Genomic DNA, 14515 nt, shown 5'->3' on the forward strand with positions numbered 1-14515 from the left:
TCAGTTGCTACAATATTAGCGTATTTGAATATTCTCCACTTTTCTCCAAGACCATATATCGATTTTGGTTGTTCTGCTATTGGTCAGAAGGTTTTGTATTTTTACAGTCATTTGTTGTCCTATAGTTTTACTTGTTTATTTCAGGATATATAGCCAAAAGGCTAACCTGAGCCGCGTTTTGAAATGATGCTGTTATCAATTTCCACTAATATACAATCATATTATTTTACAGGCATGGAAATTTGCGATTTGAAGATGTTGAAAAAACTGGAGCAGTATTAGGACATAAAGAACAACCGCCTAAACCGAGTGATTTATGTACGGTCTGCTACACTTCTGGAACCACCGGTAAAAACAAAATAATATAAAAACAATATTTTATATTTGACGAAATTGATCAAACTCGATGTGTTCCAGGAAACCCAAAGGGAGTCATGTTAACTCATGAAAATGTAGTGGCTGGCGTGGTCGCTGTTACATTACAATTAGGAGAGCACAAACCAGTCCCTAGTGATGTAATGATTTCATTTTACCATTGGCTCATATGTTGGAACGTTGCTGTGAGGTAAAATATAATTTCGATTAAAATACCAATTGTAAATTTTGAATCTCGCTAATTTTGAATTCATTATCCAAAAGCATGGAATGTATATGGCGGGTGCATCAGTTGGATTTTTCTCCGGGGACATACGACGACTTACAGACGATATGAAGGCTTTGAAGCCCACAACCATGCCAGCAGTACCCAGGTTACTGAACAGGGTTTACGATAAGGTGCAAAGCGAAATTTCGGGATCAATGCTCAAACGGGCGCTGTTTAGTCTTGCTTTGAGTTCCAAGGAAGCAGAGATTAAAAGGTAAATAGATGTAGGAAGTAATATAGAAGTGATATATGAGCCGTTCAGTGCACACATCGACTAACTCCAAAAAACAGAAAGTGGAGAAAAGCGATGAAGTAATGCACATTGCTTTTAAAAATTCCTGTAATAATATAAGTTGGAAAATATAATGTAGAACGTATGAATACATATATAGCTTACATGTGACGGTATATAAGGTTAATTACAGTAAATAGTGAGTAAAGAATTATAATTCAAGTTAAAGATTTGATATGACTTGTGGAGTTAATCAAGTTGTCAACTGAAAAAAAAAATAAACCTAATTCTTATATATTTGTGTTAAAGCATTTTCATAAAAATAAATGTTAACTGTTGTAATATATTATTTGTGATTAATCAGTAATTCTATAAATAATAATTTCTCTATCAGCTGTATTCTATTATGATTAGAATAATTTCTGTCAATTTTTCGTAGTGGGGGGAATGAATTTTAGGAAGTCCTTTATGTCTCTCAATTTTCCTTTTTCAAAGTTCTAGCTTTATAATATAATAATGACTATTGTATATTATTCAAACATTTTGGTCAACCTGGTACAGACTTTCTTATATTAATAGCTTTAAAATACGTATCTTCATTATAGACACATTTAAATTATACGAGGTCTGTTCAAAAAGTACCCGGAATTTTCGTTTTTTCAAAAAAAAATTTATTTATTCGTCTACATTAATGTGGTCCCCTTCAAAGTAGTCCCCCCCAGATATAATACACTTATGCCAGCGTTTTTCCAATTTTCGAAGCACCTTGATATTCACTTTTTGATATCCCTTGAGCACTCTCAAGCGATTTTCTTCAATCGAGGAAAACCGCCGTCCTTTCATGGGTCTCTTCAACTTTGGGAATAGGAAAAAGTCACACGGAGCCATATCTGGTGAATTTTTGCACTTTGCAACACTTTATTTCATTTTTTACGCAAAATTTAATACAAATTCTTTGACTTTTCAATTCTTCCATTGTAAAAATCGCCGAGCTCAGAAAAACACGTCGAACCTTAGCGACTACCACAGACAAAGTAAACAGTGAATATAGCTGAAAATTTCATCATACTTTAGGGGCATGTATACCAACACAATAAAAAAAAAAATTTTGACAATCAGACACTCCAGACCCGCGAAATTTAATTATTAGTAATTCCGGGTACTTTTTGAACACACCTCGTATAAGATTGGCTTATATAAGATTTCTAACTTTATAAATTTACTGGACACTCTGTTACTTTTCTGTTAGTGATTGTTCTAATGGCTTTGTTGATAAAAAATCTTCATGGAATATTTGGATTAGCTAAAATGGCGCTTTCCTTTTACATGTTTTTATTATATTGTACCAATTATCTAGTGAAAAAATGTCTCGATTTTTTTTGCACGTGACTCAATAATTTAGAGTCATAGGTAAATAGCTATTTCCACTGACCAGAAATTTCATTTCAATTGACTTAGCTCTTATTTCCGTATTTAAACAGTTTCAATAAACTTAAGACAGTTTTAATATTTCTGTTTTGCCGGGTACACGAATTTTAGTATGTAAGTTTGTAACATCCTTGAGACTCTACAGTTTTTTGCCAAACAATCTTAGGGTTTATATTTTTATCAATTCTTATTTGTGATTCATGAAACCCGAAACCCGAAAACCGGTAAGCGGAACATATGCACTACAAAATGGAGTTAATCAAAATGTCTTCTGAAATAAATGAGTTATTATTCAGAGGTCAAAAAAAAATTATGTTTCACAGTGTTAATTTTAATTATTCCGAAAAGTTATTATTATCACTAACAGTTATGATTACACGTAGTTATGAGTACTTTCGCACTAATATCTCAGTTTTTTCAAAAAATGGAGTTAGTCGATGTGTGCACTGAGCGGCTCATATAATGTTTTATATAGCACGTAAGGTAAGGGGCCCAGTTTCTGACCTTTTTAGAGTGACGGTGGAGGTTAAACTATAATAATTAATATAAAACTTAACTTAATGAAGAAAATTATAATTTTATTTATTAGTTTAGGATTTTTAAAATAAAGTAATGTGCATAAAAAAATTATTTGAACTAAATTTATATTTTAAATTGACGTTTTTAAAAATTGACATTAAGAGCTCCAGTTTCTGACCCTCAGAATTCTTCGTGTGGCAGTTTCTGACCCTGACCGTAGCCCAATTTCTGACCCTCAAATTTAATCATGATTAGGTTATGAAGTGCTTACCAATTTTAAATAAACTGAAATTATTATTAAAATAAATAAACTAAATATTTATTCTAAAATATACAGTTTGTTAAAATTTAACGTATAAATAGTTCAAGTCTTGTTATAACATATTACACAAACAAAAAAAATTAAATTAATTATTTAAATTACTTGGACTTTTTTTATTTTAAGAGCTTTTGTTTTTTTTTTCTTCAAGTTTTTCTTTTTTAATTATTTTTTCTGCCTCCTTGATGGCTTTATTTTGGACCTTTCAGCTTTTTTCAATTCTTTTTCTTCTTCTAATTTTCGTTTCTTTGCTTCTTTGTCGTCATGATATTTTAACCACGAATCAGATGTATAAACTGTCGGTACCTTTTCCTTAGCTTTTCGTTTCTTCAAATTATTAATAATTTTATCACTTAAAAGATGTATTTACAAGATTTAAATACAATCTTTCATTTATACCAATGAATATTAAATGTAAATTTATCACTTTACTACGAAAAATAGTAAAAAAATATAAGATAACAATAAATATTATTATTTTTACATTTAATGAACAAGTGACTAAAAACATGTGACAAATAACTTAGCTTTTAGAAGGTTAGAATTGCAGGGTCAACAACTGTGACATACACTTAAAATTGAGCCTAGTTATTGACCCTCAAATTTCAGTAATAAAACTAAATTTAATATGTTTTATAAATATTTTAAAATAAATTTTAATTAATTATTGACTTATTTGTATATTTTTAGTTAGATTTTCGTACTTACATCATAATTAGTGCACGAACTCAATTGTCGTAGCTCCTTACATAAACTGTTTAGACTAAAGCTAAAAAATGGCTTCCACAGTCACTTTTGGTTTAAAAATTTTTTTTTATTTAGTTAATATTTTTTATATTTTTTTAATTGACAATAATGAGGCATAGAATAAATTACTGTCAATTAAGAAAAAAATTATTTTCACATTCAATGTATAGTTTTTTAATTAATTCCAAAAAAAGTTGAAAAGGTCAGAAACTGGGCCAGGGTCAATAACTGGGTCTTTTACCTTATATAAATAATTTTTAATAAAATAAAATTTATAATAGCATCGCGTTTTTAATATCGATATATCGATACTTAATTTAGTACAATTTTCTATTTCCTTTACCCCAGAGGAGTAGTCCGTAATACATCATTCTGGGATCGCGCGGTCTTCCGCAAAATTCAAGCTGGATTCGGTGGTCGTCTGCGGTTGATGGTAGTGGGAAGTGCCCCACTTGCTGGAAGTGTCTTGACTTTTATTCGTTGCGCTCTGGGTTGTTTGGTAGTCGAAGGCTACGGGCAAACTGAATGCACTGCCCCTGTCACGTTGACAGTACAAGGAGATCACATGCCAGAACACGTTGGACCTCCGGTGGCATGCTGTGCCGTTAAGGTAGGAGGATCAATACATATAATTAACTTCCCGTAGGGCAAGTTATAGTAATCGCAAAAAAATCAAAAATGAAAATTTTTATATATCTTCACGTTTCAGAGGTTTCTGAACATTTTGGCATACCTTAGAAAAAATTGATGTATGTGTGTGTGTGTGTGTGTATGTATGTATGTATGTATGTATGTATGTCTGTATGTATGTATGTATGTATGTATGTATGTATGTATGTATGTATGTATGTATGTATGTGTGTGTATGTATGTGCGGATACAAATTTTCGTCGACGATTTCGGGAACACGGATCAACCGATTTGAATAATTCAAAAAACATTCGATTTGTATTGATAAGGAGACGTGCTGATTAGTTTTTGGCGAAGGCAGGTCTAGCCGTTCCGAAGATACGGGGCAAAAAGTGCCGAAAACGGTAACTCAGTTTTTAAGAGAACGGAGCGTCCGATTTGAATAATTCACATTGTATTGACAAGATAAAGAATCGATATAATTTTCATGAAGGTAGGTCTAGCGGTTTCGGAGATATGGAGGAAAAAGTAAAAAAATGAGCCATTTGGCGGTCAAAAATGATCATTAGACATATGCACATCAAATTATCAGATATTTTATAGAGATTTTAACAATAAGTATACATTTTGTTAACATTCCTATGGGTTCCGTACCAATGCTTATGCGTTAGACAGCGACGCGGCGCTTACGCGCTTTATATTTTGTCCCTATGCAGATAAAGCAGTACGATTGCTTTGAAAAGAAAGTTCAGATCTTCCACAATATGTCAAAATAAAGAAAAAATTTTTTTTCAAAAAAAAAAAAAAATTAAAAAAAAAAATTTTTTTTTCAAAAAAAAGTAATTTTTTGTCCAATTTATAGTTTCTCAAAAATCTTATCTTTTCAAAGTAAATTTTTTTCAAAAATGTTAATCGTTTTTAAAAAAATAATTTTTGGTACGGGAAGTTCCAGCAATTTGCCTTAAGGCACGATGCCTTAATTGCCTTAAGACAGAATTCCACTTACAGCTAGTTAAGTTTTTTTTCATCAATAACATTTTGAAATGTAGTTTAAATGTGATGATCGTGCTTGGAGTACAAGTCCAAAATCCCTAATAACAATAAAAATTAAACTAGTGGTAGCATCGTTCTTTAAGGAGGTTCTAGTGTAGAGACTTGAATTTTAGATCATTTTTAAATCATCATAAAAAGGCAATCAATTTTTTATTATTATTTATTTGGCAACGTTACAGAGTACAGAAAAAAATTAAAACAAAAGTTAATAATTTTAAAAATTAGCAATGTTTGAAATAGGGGATTTTAAAAAGTTGACACGTGACCGTGTACAGGATTGCAACCCTCCTATTAATACAAAATAAAAAATATTCATGTAGAATGATGTCGCTATGGTATATACTAGGATTAAGTTAAAAAATAATTTTTGACAAAACGGCGACTATTTTGAAAAAGACCATTATTTGAGTTTCACGATTTTTTAAAAATCGAGAAAATTAAAATTTAGGGATGAGTATATATTATACTAGAGAGAAGTCTATAAAGAAAATTCTCTGGAAATTTCAAGAGTTTCAAGATTTCAAAGTTTCGCAAAAGGATAGAAACAGAAGAAAATAATTCAAATTTCAAAAAATCTTCTCGTCCATATATTCTTGAATAGCTAAGCTTTAAAAATATGAAAGAAACAAAAAAACGATTTTTTGGAATTTCCACACTAGAATACCCCCTCAACGCTAATTTGCTGGAACATTCCGCAATTTAAAACTTTAAAATTTTCAAATATCTTCGAAATTTTGAGAGATTAAAGATTTTGAAGTGTTAGCATCTATAAAACCTATAAATAGAAAGAATTTCCATCATTTATATTATTTTAAATTTCATGCATATGCAAACATTCATTAATATTTAATTTATCCCTGAAGTTAGTGGACGTTCCAGAAATGGAATATTATGCTGCATTAGGAAGCGGTGAGGTATGTGTCAAAGGTCCCAATGTTTTCAAAGGATATTACAAGGATCCTGAAAAAACCTCAGAAACAATTGATGCTGATGGATGGCATCACACAGGCGACGTAGGCACTTGGCTACCAGTGAGTATTCAATTGTTTCGAATGTCTTATTGATTATTTTTAACAATGATATATTTTTCAGAATGGTACATTGAAAATTGTAGACAGACGCAAACACATATTTAAACTTTCCCAAGGGGAGTATATTGTTCCTGAAAAAATTGAAAGCATTTATTTGAGGTCGCAGTACATTGAGCAAGTTTTTGTCTATGGAGAATCTCTGAAGGTTTGTTTGACACAATTTCAACTTTAGAGTTTTAGAGTTTGAAAATGTCGATTTGTTATTAACTTTAATTCAATTCCAGTCATGCATCGTAGCTATAGTGGTACCTGATGTGGACGTAGTAAAATGTTGGGCATCAGAAAATAAAATTCCTGGAACACTTAGCGTTCTGTGTAACAATCCCGAAGTCAAAGAATTAATATTAACTGATTTAATATCATGGGGCAAAGATGCTGGGCTTAAATCATTCGAACAGGTAATTAACATGATAATATAAATCAGTCATGAGAAGTATCACATATGAAGTTATATTAAATTTAATTAATTTTTCAGGTGAAAGACATATATCTGCATCCTGATCCATTTTCAGTGCAAAACGGTCTGTTGACTCCAACTCTCAAGAGTAAAAGACAACAAATTAAATCTTACTTTAAACCTCAACTTGAAGATATGTATTCAAAACTACAATAGGAAAAATATATTCATTAAAGATGATCAATTTTTCTATGATATATAGTTCATAAGACAATAATATTCAAGTAAAAAAATATACCACATTATGAAACTTGAAGAAACAACGTCAATTTGTATGAGTTGTAAAGAAGATGTCATTTATATATAGTGATGTGTAAGAAATTTCTACATTAAATTGTGTAATTTCAAGCATTATGATAGCCAAAAATTCAATTACTCTTCTTTTTTCTTGAAGTCACGCGAATGATCAAGTAGGTTGCAGAATGTATATATATAAGAGTAGTGAATTTTAATGCAGCCTGCCTGCAACAAAAACTTTGAATTTTTACATAATTTTCAAAAATGTATAAATTACTAATTGATAATCAAGTTTATGTATAATATTTAATCAATGCAGCAAAAATATTATCGTTGATTGAGCCACCAATTATTATATAATAATTCTAATGTAATATATTTTAATGTACCATCGAACTTATAAAGCTTACATAGCAATTGGGATAAATAATTTTGATTTAATTGAAAAGAGTGAGTTTATTGAAAGAATTCCCAAAAATAGTTAATTCATAACAATTTAATATCTTAAAATAATCATAAAATTACAATGTATATAGTCTGTACAAAACTTTTACCACAATTTATAATTTTGTACCTTTGTGGAAATATTAATTCATGCTTAATTTTTGATTAGTAATACAGACTCATAAAAGCCTTTTAAAATTAAAATTCAATTCAGGAATAGAATAGATCTAACTTATATTAATGTAGAAATAGTACTTTCCATGAATTTAATGTCCGATCATACAACATTACAGATGAATGACTTTGTTAAATTAGAAATAATAATTAATAATTATAAATACTTTCATACGTTCATTGCCAAAAGATATTCTCATAAACGGGTCCATCAAATCCAACAAATTTCAATTACTTGAATTTAAAATATAATATATGCATTCATAAAACATAAAAATACTATGACTTTTGTCATTTGTGGTAAAACTTGTACTAATACTTGGCAACGAATGAATTAAAGCAACATCTATGATGAAAAGGATAATTGAGAACTATATTGTAATTGATAATTAAATCAAAATTCAATTAAATATTGGTAGAATATGAAAATAGAATTGGCAAATCATTAAATCGGATTTATTACAATATTTAGAAAAGGGTCCTGAAAGGGTTCTTTTACATTAGTACCTATAAAATTTTATTAGGATGTCATGTACTAAAAAAGTAATCATTTTGCTACGCTCTAAAACATTCAACTTACTAGTATATTACATTTTTATGAAACATTGACTTGAACACGATGACAAGGTGCCAAGCCCAAATCGAAATTTTACTTAGATTTTTAGTTAATATTTATCTCTGATCAGCTGGCATGATAAACTTAATGATCTGCTTGATTTTCTTTAAGATTTTTATTGTATCAAGAGCAAGATAGTGATATTTAGGTTCTAATATATTCTTGTTATAATTTATTATATATAATATTTTGATTATATATAAAAATGATATGTTCAGAGTTAAATCTTTTCTATTATTTAATCAAAAGATGCTCTTAGTATCCTGTACTTTACATAGTAAATGAATTTGTTTAACCAAATATTATTATCATATTAGGGTTAAATACAATGACACAATTAGGAATAATGTATTGTATATCGATATGTACTTTGCACCAAAGAATTTGTGGTTAGACATTAATTTTCGATTAGGGTCATTCTATATAAATCTAAATCGATTTTGTACATTGGCATTATGTACCATATACAAGCATTTATGAGGTGAACTACACCAGCACATACAAATTATTAAATATAATTTTATATTATAGAATGACCCTACATCATTTTTATTATTTATAAAAAAAAAAAATCGTTTGGAAAAAGCATAAAGTATTTTCTTGTAATGATTTCATTTTCTTAAAATAATCTTGTCCAGAGATAAATTGTAGAAATAAATGGACAATAGTATCTCGCGAATCTAGATTGATTCATTAGGAAATTGAATTCGAATGAAAGTAGACATTGTTAAATTAGTGAAAACGATTAATAGGATATCAGGATAAATGGTAATTAAGAAGGTAATTAATTTCCAATACTTTATACACACTGTTATCATTACATGTCTCAATACTAATGCTGAATGGAAATTATAAAGCAGTTGGACATAGAACCATGGTGTGCACTTACTGTGCAAAAGTTTTGCATTAAATAAATCGTAATATTTCGACAAAGTAGTCCTGATAGCTTTAAATTAGGAAATTTATTGATGATGTGGATTCTAACAAATTGCGTTGAGAAATGAGTGCAGAACTGTTGTTAAATAAAAGTCTGATTTTTCAAAATTTTCTTATGTAGGTACTTAATTTTGGTCTTACAAAAGCCTTGATGATTTATAGCTTATACTCTCTGTAACAAATCTTAGATAAATCATCTAACATAATGAAAATATAATATTACCCTATACATTCACAAAGTATTTTTAAGCTAATTGCAATAATACATTTTAGATTATTACTATTAAGCAAATATTGGATAAATATTTTTCAATAACTAAGGATGTGTGTGCACAGATAATGAAATTAAATTGGGTAATATTAAAATTTAGTTATGAATCTCAAGTTTATGTCATTTCAAGCTCTTTTCTGATATTTTGATTGGTACATCAACATTATCTTTTAAAATGCAAATGTTATTGCCTATTAGAAACATGCAAATACCGTTCCGATATTGTATAAGTTAGAAAAGAGCTTAGACTAGATATTTTTACTTCATATACTCATAAATAAAATATGTATTGTTTCAATTCGACTTATTTTGTTGGTAATAAATGATATAATAAATATATACACAATAATAGTTTATTTTGTTTATGACTCTACATATTCATATTATATTTAATTTAACAACCAAAAATGCAACTTAGGTGTTAATAAACAAATCATTTCCTTGAAGAAGTTTAATAGAATAGACAAAAAATCTGTTTTTTTTAATAACTCTCTACATTTCGAACTACCCAATCATTTGCTTGAGACCTTTATATGCATATAAAGTTTTTTGTTCATTTCACACTATTTGAACATAATTTATCTGAACCCACCCATCAAAATTTACCTTCCGATACTGACTGTAGTAAATGTACCACAATGAGTGTTGTGTAAATCTATGTTTACTACATAAGTGTTGTGAAACTACTGCAATGAATGTGAATCTACACCAATCAGTGTGAATCTGCTCAAATAATTGAAAATCTACTACGAGTGAAAAGTTGCTAGTAAAATCTATGGGAATATGATAAATATATCAGAGTCGTATCTGCAGATCAAGTTTGCCCCGGTCACCGTACAACGTGCGGTCAAATAAAAAATAGTGGGCCGCATGGCATCGTGCCTTAAGGCAAATTGCTGAAACTTCCCATACCGTAATTAAACATTCGAAAAATGAAAATAATCAATAAATGTTTTAAATAATTTCAAATAGATTATTTATTATAAATACAAACTGTAAACTTATAATAAGTGCTTTTTAAATTAGGCGACGAGCGTATTCAACTTTGTGTATGTTTATAACAATTTTTTTTTAATTTGATTTTTTTTGATAATATAGAAATTTTTCAAAATTTTCAATTTCTTTTAGAAGTTTGAATTTTTTTGGATTTTTTTTTAAAAACGTTTTTTTTTAATTTCCTGAGAATTTGGAAATTTTTGAAAACTTTGTATGATAAGATTTTTTTTTAAATTTTTACATTTTTTTAAGTTTAAAATTTTTGTGATTTTTTTTAAAAAACGTTTTTTTTTAATTTTTTCAGAATCTAGAAATTTTTGAAAATATTCGATTTTTTCTTAAATTTCGAAATATTCTCAAATTATTGTAAAAATCGTTTTTTTTAATTTTGATATTTTTTTAAATTTTTCAAAATTTAGTTTTTTATTTTAGAAAATTATGAAAAGTTTTGAAAATTTAATTTTTTTTGAAAATTTTGATTTTTGTTTTGAAAATTTTCAAAATTACGAAATTTTCTGTAAAAGCATTATTTGCACACGGTCTGCTCATCAATCAAAATGTTTTTTGAAGTAATTTGATCGGATAATCCGTTCTCTCAAAACTAGATAACCGTTTTTATATCCTTTGCGCTTCATACCTCCAAAACGGCAAAATTGCCTTTTGCAAAATCGCCTCGCGATCGAGTACGAACCGAATGATTTTTCAATCATACAAATCAGTTATCCATACGGTCGAAAATGTCGAATACATTTGTCTGAACCATATACGTAAAGTTTATAATTAAAAATCTTGGTGAGGCAAACCCAACCCAAAAAAATTGACACAAAATGTGCACACATTATTAAAATCTCTATAAAATATCTGATAATTTGATGTGCATGATCATTTTTTACCACCAAAAAGCATTTTTTAAATTGTTTCTATTGAAACTTTATAACCGCGCGCTGGACCTGCTTTTCCAAAAATTTGAACAGTTCTTCGTTTAGTCAATTTAATTAAATAAAATGTTTTTTGAATTATTTAAATCGGACGCTTCGTTTTCTCAAAAAATGAATTACCATTAAAACTAATCAGCACGTCTCCTTGAATGATTTTTAAAATATTCAAATCGGTTGATCCGTGTTCCCGAAATCGTCGACGAAAATTTTTATTCGCGCACACACACATCCATTTTTTTAAGGTATGCCAAAATATTCAGAAACCTTTGAAACGGAATATTAAAGAATATTCATATTCGATTTTTTGCAACTACTATAACTTACCCTACGGGATGTTAAGAATTTAGAAAAGTGGTAATGGAAAAGAATGAAAAACTTAGGGAAAACAAACAAAGTTACAAATGAAAAAGTAATGAATGTTTTAGAAAAAAAAAATACTACTTCAGAAAAAACTACCTGTACTCAAAACAGTAAAGAAATTGCATTGTGAACGATGTTTTATGCAGGATCATCTTATTGAAAGATATCAGATGAAGAAAAATGCAGAGTAATATAAGAAAAAACGCAGATACCACATTTCATTACATAATTTAATTCCAAAAATGATACAGAAATTTTTTTTGTCAAAGGCTGGTCCAGCCGTTTTGGAGGTTCGGAGAAAGAAAAGGCAAAAGCAGATTAAATTTTTGGAGCCATTAGTGAATATTTGGTTTGTGCATATATAAAATTATCATATCTTTACATAGCTTTAAATATTATTTCTGACTGATAAATATTTTTCAAAATGTACTAATTGAATGTACTTAATTGAAAAAATCTTGCATACTAGATTAACGTCTTTTCTCAATAAATACAATATTTTGTTCAAGAATCAGCATGGTTTTCGAAAGAACCATTCTACTTCCCACTCAATTTATAATTTAGTTCATAACATCATTGACTCCTTCGAAGAAGCCACATACTGCACTGCGATATTTTGCGATCTGTCCAAAGCTTTTGATAGTATTTCTCATCAAAGACTTCTTGACAAATTAGAAAATTGTGGTATTCGCGGACGTCCGCTCAAACTATGTGAATCTTACCTGTCTAATCGAACTCAGAGCGTTTACTTAAATAATGATCACGAGCAAATAATTTCGGATAAATTGACAAGTACATTGGGTGTGCCCCAAGGATCAATTTTAGGGCCTCTCTTATTTCTCATATATATTAATGATTTACCCCATTGTACAAATCTTTGTGATTTTATTCTTTTTGCGGATGATACCAGCGTTATCATCAAGGCCAAATCTCTTAATGAATTACAACATAAATTAAGCGTGGTTATGTCAGAAATAACGAAATGGTTTTGTGAAAATAATCTAGTCCTCAATAATGATAAGACCCAAATCATATCTTTTTTTTATTTATCCAATAATATTACTTCTTTAACCATCAATAATTCAGCATATAATCTTTCGCAAGTATCAAAGTTTCTTGGTATCCATAATATATTAATAATAATTTAAAGTGGTCTGATCATATCTCTATCATGTTGCGCACCCTAAAACCCAAACTTGGTTTAAATTGCTTACTTTCAGTTTATTATAGCAACTTTTATTCTCACGTTTCATACGGCATCCAATTCTGGGGTTTTTCATCCGAACTAATTAAAATATTTAAGCTTCAGAAAAGAGCTATTCGAATAATTTTTTCCTTGCCTAGTAAAGCTTCCTGCAGACCCATATTTAAAAAACACAATATTCTAACTGTCCCATGCATTTTTCTGCTGGTAACATTATCTTTCATCAAAAACAATTCGAAACTTTTTGATATGGCTTCGTCCTCCTCAAACTACAACACTAGACACAAACTTATTAAGGCGCGCACATATAAATTAGCAGCTCTTTCAATACGATCGACGGTCTAGGTATTCAGCTTATGAATAAACTTCCACTCAACATCCGAAACTTAGACAGCAAAAATTTCATGCTTCCCTAGTTAAACTTTTTAAAGAATTAGCTTTTTATGACTAATTACTGAATTTTCTCAATTTAATTTCAATAACAATTTTCTTGCATAATCCTTATCCTTTATCTATGTAGTCTGACCATATGATCGCCTGTACAACCATATTTTTTTTTTTTAATTTTTTTTTATTGCTATTTTATTAATTTAACATTTTTACGGTTTTAAATGAGTATAACTTTCAACCTTGTGCAAGAATTTTGAGCTTGACTGGTGGTCTAGACTTTAATATGATGAACTTGATCATGATGAACATTGTATTTAATGTTCGAATGCTTTCTTTCAGCTCTTTTTTCTCAGAAGCGAAATTCGTACAGCTACTATGATTATTATAAAATTACTATCCTTTTAATATTAACTATGAATAAGCTTGACAAGAGCCTGAAATAATATCTATTATCATTGATTACGGCTTGCTTATGAATAAATAAATAAACTAGTGGGGTGTATGGCATCGTGCCTTAAGGCAAATTGCTGGAACTTCCCGTACCGTAACGAAATGTTCGAGGAATACTGAATGTTTTCAAATAGATTATTATAAATATTGTAACATTGTCTAATATTTATAAGAATTATATAAAATGAATTGCAAAGTTAAAATTATTTGTTTGTTATATTAGAACTTTAGTCAGAATCAAAATAAAATCTGAATTATTTTCGATATACAAAAAAAAAACTAAAAAAAAAAAAAAAAAAAAAATATAATTTTTTTTTCCAAAATCAATTATTTTGTTAAGACAAGCAGAAAGTTTTTTGAATCATTTAAATCGGACGCTT

At 28.9% G+C, this 14515-nt stretch overlaps 1 protein-coding gene across 1 annotated transcript in view; it reads left to right on the forward strand.

Moving 5' to 3' along the window:
* The window catches only part of LOC113374729 (long-chain-fatty-acid--CoA ligase 5-like), a 9289-nt gene extending 1940 nt beyond the window's left edge, over window positions 1-7349 (forward strand). The window contains 9 exon segments of the mRNA XM_026614701.1: window positions 233-348; window positions 418-528; window positions 531-565; window positions 640-857; window positions 4237-4498; window positions 6435-6602; window positions 6664-6807; window positions 6887-7060; window positions 7138-7349. Of these exon segments, the coding sequence (XP_026470486.1) occupies window positions 233-348; window positions 418-528; window positions 531-565; window positions 640-857; window positions 4237-4498; window positions 6435-6602; window positions 6664-6807; window positions 6887-7060; window positions 7138-7275 (1366 nt within the window). The 3' untranslated portion in view covers window positions 7276-7349.
* The last annotated feature ends 7166 nt before the right edge of the window (window positions 7350-14515 follow it).

Source organism: Ctenocephalides felis, unplaced genomic scaffold, assembly GCF_003426905.1.
Source record: "Ctenocephalides felis isolate EL2017-DRISC unplaced genomic scaffold, ASM342690v1 CF-g0.4_SCAFFOLD_01886, whole genome shotgun sequence".
NCBI classification, from domain to species: domain Eukaryota; kingdom Metazoa; phylum Arthropoda; class Insecta; order Siphonaptera; family Pulicidae; genus Ctenocephalides; species Ctenocephalides felis.